Source organism: Mandrillus leucophaeus, unplaced genomic scaffold, assembly GCF_000951045.1.
Source record: "Mandrillus leucophaeus isolate KB7577 unplaced genomic scaffold, Mleu.le_1.0 Scaffold12, whole genome shotgun sequence".
Lineage (NCBI taxonomy): Eukaryota > Metazoa > Chordata > Mammalia > Primates > Cercopithecidae > Mandrillus > Mandrillus leucophaeus.
In genome coordinates this window covers 3,203,513-3,213,479 of record NW_012100320.1, presented here as the reverse complement: position 1 = coordinate 3,213,479, position 9,967 = coordinate 3,203,513, and the positions used below count along the sequence as shown (strand labels likewise).

Sequence of the window (9,967 nt, the reverse complement as noted above, 5' to 3'; positions counted from 1 at the left end):
GAATCACTTGAACCCAGGAGGTGGAGGTTGCAGTGAGCCGAGATCACACCACTGCACTCCAGCCTGGGCGACAGAGCAAGACTCTGTCTCAAAAACAAAAACAAAGATAACAACAACAACAACAACAACAAAAAACAGGGCACATGGAGAAAATAAATCTAAAGAGGCAAGAGCTCAAAGCTTCAGGATGAATGTCTGAACTTGGCATTGAAGAATGCATACAATTTAGAGAGGAATGATGTGGGAGGGCAGTCTAGGAAGGAGAGCGTGAGCAAAGGCGCAGGAGCAGGGATGTGCAGAGCTCATAAATTAGGAAAAAGGACTGGTCCAGGGTCACTGGGTTTAAGACTGTGTGATGGGAAAAGGTGGTGAGATGGCCAGGCGCAGTGGCTCATGCCTGTAATCCCAGCACTTTGCGAGGCCAAGGCGGGCAGATCACCTGAGGTCAGGAGTTCAAGACCAGCCTGATCAACATAGTGAATCCCATATCTACTAAAAATACAAAAATTAACTAGGCGTAGTGGCGCATGTCCCAGCTACTTGGGAAACTGAGGTGGGACAATCACTTGAACCTGGGAAGCGGAGGTTGCAGTGAGCCAAGATCACGTGCTACTGAACTCCAGCCTGGACAACAGAGTGAGACTCTGTCTCAAAAATAAATAAATAAATAAAAAGGTGGTGAGAATTAGATTAGAACAAAATTCGGTTGAGGTCTGTGCTCAGATGCTGTTTCATGGATGTCTGATTCTACTCAAGGACGCTTTGGGGATACAGAATCTAAGCACTAACGGTCCTCAGAGGTCTTCAGGGGATAAGGTTCCCTGTCCATTTTCCCTAGGAATCACCTCTATGGTATCCTTCTGTGTGCAAAGGAATCCACAGGGGAGGAGTAAAGATGGAACCTTCGATTCAGGAAGGTAATTGCAGGCAAGTAACTAAGCCTCAATTTCCTCAGGTGCAAAATGTGGGTAATTGACTTGCTTAATACATAGGATCGCTGTGAAGGCCAAACAGCTAGGATCACAAGCCTTGGAATTACAAGAGTCCCACCTCTGCTCTGTCATTTACTAGCTGTGTGAACCTCATACACTGATAAGTCCTTACTTTCACAGAGCCTCAGATTCTGTTCAGTAACGTGGTTGTAATAGTATTTACCTCCTAAGGTTTACCTGATGATTAACCAGAATAATGAATATAAAATGCTTAGCAAAAACGTACTCAGCAAATATTGGTTATAATGGTTGAGAAAATGACATGCACTACATACATGAGGTTTCAGTGTCTGAAACACGTACGATTTGTTACCAAAAGACTTATCCTGGGCCGGCGCAGTGGCTTACGCCTGTAATCTCAGCACTGGGGGAGGCCGAGGCAGGAGGATTGCTTCAGACCTGTGCAACATGGTGAGATACTGTGTCTACAAAAAATCAGCCGACCATGGTGATGTGTGCCTGTACCTCAGCTACTCCGGAAGGTGAGGTGGGAGGATCCCTTGAGCCCAGGAGCAGTGAGGTTGCCGTGAGCCGTGATCGCGCCACAGCACTCCATCCTGGGCGACAGAGCAAGACCCTTTCTGAAAGAAAAAAAATTTTAAAAATAAATAAATAAATAAATGATTTTAAAAAGAAAAGAAAGACTTAATCGGGAGGATTGGCTACATAGTGCAAATAAACAGAACAAAAATCTAGGGCCGCTGTAGCGGGCAAATTCGTTCACCAATTCCAACCAGACCCCGCCTCCAAGCAGGCAAGCCCCGCCTGCCCCAGGCTGAACCCTTGTCCCCGCCCCGACGCGCCTGCGCAGAGCGGGCCGCCGGCAGCCTAGGCGATGAGGGTACTGGTGCGGCGCTGTTGGGGTCCTCCGCTGGCTCATGGCGCTGGGCGTGGGAGGCCGAGTCCCCAGTGGCGAGCGCTGGCCCGGCTCGGCTGGGAGGACTCCAGAGTCCGCGAGAAGCCTCCCTGGCGGGTGCTCTTCTTCGGCACGGACCAGTTCGCCCGCGAGGCGCTGCGGGAGCTGCACGCCGCCAGGTACCCGGGCCAGGGATCCGGGGACCCGGCCGCTGAAGGCCCCCAGGCCGCGCCCGGGCGGCCGGCCCCGAGGGTTTTGGACTTCTGGTCGCGGAAAGCAGGGGCGCCATAGCGGTGTGGGCCCAGATCTTGGCATCTCCCGGCGCCCGGAAGGTGCGCCATTCCCGCTGGTCAGCCTTTGGGCGCCCAGTCCCTGCGGTCTGCGACCCCCACTCCCCGCCGCCTCTGTGGGTTCTCCAGACGCCCCGCCACCCACGCTGTGCCTAGCCGGGGCCAGGCGCTCTGCCTGCATCCCCCGGGCCAGTCCCACGGCCTCCCTGCCTGTTTTGCGTGTGGGGAATCCGTGGCTCGGAGAGGTGATGCGATTGCCGAAGGTCATCAGCCGAGGTGGTTCGGACTAAAACCCGGTCCCACTTCAAAGTTCTCCCTGCTTTGCATTTCCTCCTCCTGCCGCCTTCCTTAGGCACACCCATGTCTTGCTCTTTTGCTCCCCCTGTGCTCCTTGTATACAAGGACATAGTCCACAAGCTTCCTGTTTTCAAAAGGATAAATTTATAAATCAGAACTGTTAGGTATACATTTAGTATTCATAATATTTAACAAGTCTTGTTTACTGGGAAAGAAAATTATTTGAAATCCAACCAGTCCTGAGAGTCCATGGTATGTGGTGGCAAGACCATATTTACTTCTCTCTTTTTCCCAATTAATGTTTTTTATTTCCCCATTCTGTTTTTTCCTGACGCAGTCCCCCTTCCACTTTTTTTGTCATCCCTGTCTCCTCTTCCCTACAAATACGTCACTGCAGCCCCTCATGTATTGAATCCTTCGTCAATCCCCTGTGTGGTTTTCCTCCCTCTACACACCCCTCTGTGCACACACCCGGCGGGAAACCCTGTGTTCCCTTTGCACATCCTCCATGTGCTGTTGTCACATGCGTCTCTCACTGCATTTATACATTTATACCAACACTTTTGTTTTTGTTTGTTTTTGAGGCGGGGTCTCGCGCTGTCGCCCAGGCTGGAGTGCAGTGGCCAGCTCATAGCCCACTGCAGCCTCGACCTCAAGGATCAAGCAGTCCTCCCACCTCAGCTTCCAGAGTAGCTAGGACTACGGGCGCACACCACCACGCCTGATGTTTAAATTTTTTGTAGAGGCGGGTTTTCACCATGTTGTCCAGGCTTATCTCAAACTTCTGGGATCGAGCGATCCTCCCACCTTGGCTTCCCGAAGTGCTGAGATTACAGGCATGAGCCATCATTCCTGGCCTATCCTGATACTTCTGATGATGCTTCACTTGGCAGCTCCATTATTCCTGTGCTTGCTTTATAGTGCCCCAGGACATACTCCTCATAACTCCTCAACATGTGCATACAATACCTGTTTAATAAATATACCCCCCTGGGTACTAGAATACTATGCAGCAGGTAAAAAGTATGAGGTAGTGCTACATGTACTGCCGTGGAATGATGCCCATGTTATGTATTTTTGTTTTTTAAAAAGTAGTGTGATGATATCATGGTTATGGTAAAAAAAAAAAAAAAGTTCCATGGATTCAAAGGATATACAGTGAAAAGTTACTTCCTTCCGCCTCTCTTTAGTAGTTCCCAGTTCCTTTATCCAGAGACAGCCACTGTTTTCAGTTCCTTCTAGAAATGTTCAGTGCAAATACAAGTATATGTATAAGTAACCCATTTTTCAAGAAGACTCACATCATGGCATAAATAGCATTGTTAAGAGGAAAAAAATGCAAAGCAGTATGTAATATCCCAATTGTGTAAAGTATCCATACTATATATGTTTCTGTATGCACAGGAAATCCCTAGAATGATACTGTTCAAACAGTAGCCACTAGCCATGTGTCGCTCTTTACATTTTAAGTAATGAAAATTAAACAAAAAATGAAAACTGAGGCCGGGCATGGTGGTTCACGCGTGTAATCCCAGCACTTTGGGAGGTGGAGGCAGACGGATGACTTGAGGTCAGGAGTTTGAGACCAGCCTGGCCAACCTGGGGAAATCCCACCTCCGCTAAAAAACACAAAAATTAGCTGGGTAATTAGCTGCCTGTAATCCCAGCTACTTGGGAGGCTGAATCAGGAGAATCACTTGAACCACGGGGGCAGAGGTTACAGTGAGCTGAGATCACTCCACTGCACTGCAGCCTGGGTGAGAGAGTGAGACTCCATCTCAAAAAAGAAAAAATGAAAACTCAGTCTCTCACATTAGTTTTAATCATTTAGCCCTAAATGCTTCATGAGTTTAATCATACACATTCTTAGCGATATGTGAAGTCATTTTAGCTTTGAGTCATTGCCTTAACACTCATACTTTTCTTCCAATCTAACTTAGGGAAAACCAAGAGGAAGAGTTAATCGACAAACTGGAAGTGGTCACACTACCTTCCCTATCACCAAGAGGACTGCCAGTGAAGCAATATGCTGTGCAGTCTCAGCTTCCAATATACGAGTGGCCGGACGTGGGATCTGGAGAATATGATGTTGGAGTAGTGGCTTCATTTGGCCGACTTTTGAGTGAGGCTCTTATTCTTAAATTTCCCTAGTAAGTTTTATTTGTAAGGAAATACAGTATAGAAACCTTGGTCTTTATAAATGGGCCTTGTATCTAAAATGTGATAATTTGAACTCCAGTTATGCTTTCTGTAATTTTTTTTTTTAATTTTTACCATTTTATTTTTGTGTACATGTTTGCTTAAAGTCAATGAATTTCTCTGCCAGGTTCAGGTAACTGAAGGGCCTTTATAAGTAGTTTATATTGTTTAAACCCAAGGTATGCTGCAAACACAATCTGGAACACAATAAGAAATAACATCTTTCTAACGACAGGCTTAGACACTTGAATCCAGTAACTTAAGATGTTTCCTTTCTCTGGTAACAGAGTTGATTCATACCAGGCTGCTAGGCCTCCAGTCACAGGTATAGACAAGAAAACAGGGTATAGACCACCAAAAGCAAGACCAACCAATCCATTCTCTGTTATGGTACAGGTTTCACAATTCAAATCACCTGTATTCGAAGGAAAATTACAAAACTTTTGTAAGCTGTGTTTGTTGTAAGAAAAGGGATCACTGCCATTGGTAAGTCAGCAGCTATAAGAGCCTGTGCCATGTTCAAGACGCATTGAAAAAGACTATTTGCTATGAGGCCACAGAGGGCAGCATTAAATCCAACATATGCTGATCCCTGTTCAGGTAGATTCCGTTCTGCTTGTGGAAGCTGGTTAATTTTTCTGGTTATGACATCAAAAATTGTTAAGTTTTCCTTGATAGTACTGGATTTATGATTTTCCGTCTTGAGCCTTATGCTCTTCTCCCAGCAGCTGGTGTGCCTCCCCAGGTCATCTTCAGCCATGCGGGGGCTCACTGAAGCCTTGGTCAACTTGCCTGGGTACAGCTGCATTTGGCTGACACATGACTCGGCCTGATATTTTCTTTTCAAGTACTAAAGAACATTTTATTTGTGGCATGAGTTGTCAAAATGTATTTAATTCCTTGTCACCCTCTATAAGCTTTCATCCACCTTCGTTTAAATTCCATATATATGCTGAAAACACCTAAATTGGTCCCTCTAGCTCAGCTCTGTCCCCAAACTCTAGTCCCCTAATACCTACTGCCTCCACAGCTCTGCTTGGATGTCTGATAGCCGCTTTACATTCAAGATACCCAAAGCATCTCCTAAAATCTTTATCTCAGTAAATGGCTACTCCATCCTTCTAGCTGCTTGCACCAAAATCCTGGAGTCATGCTTGATTTGTTACACCCCATATCCCATCCATCAGTAAATCCTATTGGCTCTGCCTTCAAAATCTGTGTGGAATCTATCCGTATCTCATCACTTCCACTGCTGCCACTCTCGCCTACATTACTACAGAAGCCTCCTAACTGGTCCCTACTTCTGTCCTTGGCCCTCTCAGTCTTTTACCAATCCAGCAGCCAAAATGATCCTGTATTTGTTTATTTATTTCTTTCTATTTTATTGTTTTTAGAGACAGAGTCTTGCTGTCACCCAGGCTGGAGTAGGGTGTTGCTGTCATAGCTCACTGCAGCCCCAGACTCAAGGGATCTTCCTGCCTCAGCCTTCTGAGTAGCTAGGACTATAGGAATGTGCCACCACACCCAGCTCTTTTTTTTTTTTTTTTTTTTTTAGAGACAGGGGTCTCTCTACGTGGCCCAAGCTGGTCTCAAACTCCTGGCTGCATGTAATTTTCCTGCCTTGGCCTACCAAAGTTTTGGGATTACAGGCATGAGCCACTGTACCCTGCCTCAAAGTGATCCTTTTAAACCATAAGTCAGATCATGTCACTCTGCTCAAAATCCTCTGGTAGTTTTCTGTCTTACTCAGAATAAAAGTTAGGCCAGGCCTAACTGGCCTCCCAGCTGTGCCTTGAACTTGCCGAGCATGTACCTTCTTCGAGATCTTTGTACTTAATGTCCCCTCTGCCTGGAATGCTTTTCTCCCACATATATGCATAGTTATTTCCTTCTTCATGTTCTTGGTCAAGTGAAAGCTTTCTCTGACCACTACTAAAATTGTAATCTGTCCCCCTCATATTCCTCTTTGCTTTATTTTCTCCGTAGCCCTCAGCATCATCTGGCAAAACCTTTTACATATTTTATTTTTTCTTGCTTATCTCCCACTCTTTGTACATAAACTCCCTGAGGGCAGGTTTTTTTTTTTTTCTTTCTGGTTCACTGCTGCTTGTATGCCTAACACTTAGAACAGTGCCCACACATGAGTGTGCTCAGTGAATGTTTGTTGGATTGGGCTGAACAGTGAGACTTAGAATATAAGACTTTCTCATATGTACATGCTCCCAAGTGCACAGAATCATGCTGATGGAGGCATCATTAAACTAATGACAGATTAATAAAGTATTTAAATTGCACATGAGTGGATGATAGGTATATTGGGATAAACAGCAAAGGTGAATGGATCATTTGGTGGGAAGCTTATTTTAGGCTGGGCGTGGTGGCTCACGCCTGTGATCCCAGCACTTTGGGAGGCCGAGGCAGGTCACTGGAAGCTAGGAGTTGGAGATCACCCTGGGCAACATCCTAAGACCCTATCTCTACAAAAAATAAAAAAGTATCTGGATATGGTGGATGCACTTGTAGTCTCAGCAACTTAGGAGGTTGAGGTGGGAGGATCTCTTGAGCTTGGGAGGTTGAGGCTGCAGTGAGCCATCCAGCCTGGGCGACAGAGTGAGACCCTGTCTCAAAAAAATTTTTTTTTTTTTTGAGACGGAGTCTCGCTCTGTCACCCAGGCTGGAGTGCAGTGGCTGGATCTCAGCTCACTGCAAGCTCCGCCTCCCGGGTTTACGCCATTCTCCTGCCTCAGCCTCCCAAGTAGCTGGGACTACAGGCGCCCGCCACCTCGCCTGGCTAGTTTTTTGTATTTCTTAATAGAGACGGGGTTTCACCGTGTTAGCCAGGATGGTCTCGATCTCCTGACCTCGTGATCCGCCCGTCTCGGCCTCCCAAAGTGCTGGGATTACAGGCTTGAGCCACCGCGCCCGGCCAAAAAAAATTTTTAAATAAAGAAAGAAAAAAAAGAAAAAGCTTATTTTAGGCAGTCTGTATGTAAACCAAGTGACGTGAGGATAGTTATGTGACTAAACTATAAAATTAGAATTGTTCGTGAGATGCATAATAGGGTTTGAGTGGTTCTCTTATAGTCATAAATGCATTTTAAAATTTTATTTAAAAACTCCCAAACATCATGGGCTGTTGTAGAACATCTTTTTTGTTTGTTTGTTTGAGACAGAGTTTCGCTGTTGTTGCCCAGGCTGGAATGCAATGGCGTGATCTCGGCTCACCACAACCTCCGCCTCCCGAGTTCAAGCGATTCTCCTGCCTCAGCCTTCTGAGTAGCTGGGATTGCAAGCATGTGCCACCACACCTGGCTAATTTTGTGTTTTTAGTAGAGACAGGGTTTCTCCATGTTGGTCAGGCTGGTCTCAAACTCCCGGTCTCAGGTGATCTGCCCGCTTTGGCCTCCCAAAGTGCAGAGATTACAGGCGTGAGCCACCGCACCCAGCCAGAACATCTTTAGACAGCGAATAGTTGTCCTGGTTCTGTTTTTAATTAAATTTCATTGGTTTCTTACGATAAGAGAATTAACATCTAACTTTTTTCGTTTCAGGTGATACAAGACTTAGATTTAACTGTCAGTTTTTCCAAATTTCTGGGAAAGTTTCATAATGAAAAGTAGCATAATAGCTTAGGTACTGGTAACAAAGTGGTAAAGCCCACTGACATACTAATTTCTGCATCTTCTAACTCAGTGGCATATTGAATGTCCATCCCAGTTGCCTCCCGAGATGGCGTGGCCCAGCCCCTGTAATCCATACAGTGCTTCACGGAGACACAGTTACTGGAGTAACAATTATGCAAATTAGACCTAAAAGGTAGCATGTGTTTTTCTTTCTTGAGATTTTTGTGATTTTAAATGTTTATGTCAGCCTGTTTGGGGGGCAATGGATGAATGGGTGGTGCTCACTAATTTCTGTGACTCCAGAGTGCTTCTGTTTGCTTTTATATCCTTTCTGTTTTCTCCTGGATTCTAACATCAACTATATGTCTTTTGGTATTTATGTAGGGTCTCTTTAAAGTTCATATGAAAATTTTAATTTGTTAATTGAAATCAGTTATATTATTCATACTTGGATTTCTATAAAAGATATTATATAAATGAGAGATGGATTTTTGTATGTTAATTGTTTTGAATCTTGGTTTTGCTGGCCTTGGTTTCTAAACTATGGCCAAAAAATTTTTGGAACCTGAAATGAGAATATATTGTATATCAATATGCAATATAATTGTCCTAAAACATTCATTTTGTCCTGTCATACCTACAGAACAATTTAGAAACAATTTAGAACAATTTTTTAGGAACAATTATTTAGAATTACTTGAGGAGTTTATTCAGTCTCTGCCTGTTACCACCTAATTTCCCCTTAGAAAAGCATAATTCACAAGCTCACAAGAACAACATGGTATCTGGGATTTGCTTTAACTTACTTCAGAAAACAAGAGAGGGAGTAGATGAGACAACAGTGGCAAAACTTTGGTAGTTCTAAAATCTGAGCCAGGCATGGTGGCTCATGCCTGTAATCCTAACACTTTAGGAGGCCGAGGTGGGAAGATCATTTGAGTCTGGGAGTTCAAGACCACCCTGGGCAACATATAAAAAATAAAAAAATTAGCCAGGTGTGGTGGTACACACCTGTAGTCCCAGCTACTCAGGAGGATGAGGTGAGAGGATCTCTTCAGCCTAGGAGGTTGAGGCTGCAGTGAGGCAAGATCGTGCCATTGCATTCCAGCCTGGGCGATGGAGCAAAAACCTGTCTCAAAAAAAAAAAAATCTGAATGATGTGTATATGATGATTCATTAGACTGTTCACTCTGTTTTTGTGAATGTTTGCAATTTTTCACAATAAACATATTATTAAAGCTCCTAGGTTAGAAATAGAGTTAACAAAAACACAAAGCAAAAAAATTTAAATAAAGCATATTTCTCATGAAAACCCATGGCCAGTGTTTACAGAGCTTGATGTAAAATGTCAGACTTGTGGGAATGCAAATATACTTGCATTTACTTTTTTTTTTTCTTGAAGTGAAGTCTCACTCTGTCACCCAGGCTGTAATGTAGTGCAGTGATCTCAGCTCACTGCAACCTCCGCTTCCGAGGTTCAAGCAATTCTCCTGCTGCAGCCTCCCGAGTAGCTAGGACTACAGGCACACGCCACCGCACCCAGCTAATTTTTTGTATTTTTAGTAGAGATAGGGTTTCAGCATGTTGGCCAGGATGGTCTCGATCTCTGGACCTCGTGATCCGCCCACTTCGGTCTCTCAAAGTGCGGTGATTGGCCGGGCGCGGTGGCTCAAGCCTGTAATCCCAGCACTTTGGGAGGCCGAGACGGGC

The 9,967-nt window shown here is 45.0% G+C and overlaps 1 protein-coding gene and 1 pseudogene across 1 annotated transcript in view; one reads left to right on the top strand and one right to left on the bottom strand.

The window, feature by feature from the left end:
- Nucleotides 1-1,801: 1,801 nt before the first annotated feature.
- The window catches only part of MTFMT (mitochondrial methionyl-tRNA formyltransferase), a 45,134-nt gene continuing 36,968 nt past the window's right edge, over nt 1,802-9,967 (top strand). The window contains exons 1-3 of the mRNA XM_011968099.1: nt 1,802-2,027; nt 4,376-4,585; nt 8,328-8,450. Coding sequence (XP_011823489.1) covers nt 1,828-2,027; nt 4,376-4,585; nt 8,328-8,450 — 533 coding nt within the window. The 5' untranslated portion in view covers nt 1,802-1,827. The remainder of the gene's footprint in view (nt 2,028-4,375; nt 4,586-8,327; nt 8,451-9,967) is intronic.
- LOC105530515 lies at nt 4,742-5,584 on the bottom strand (annotated as a pseudogene).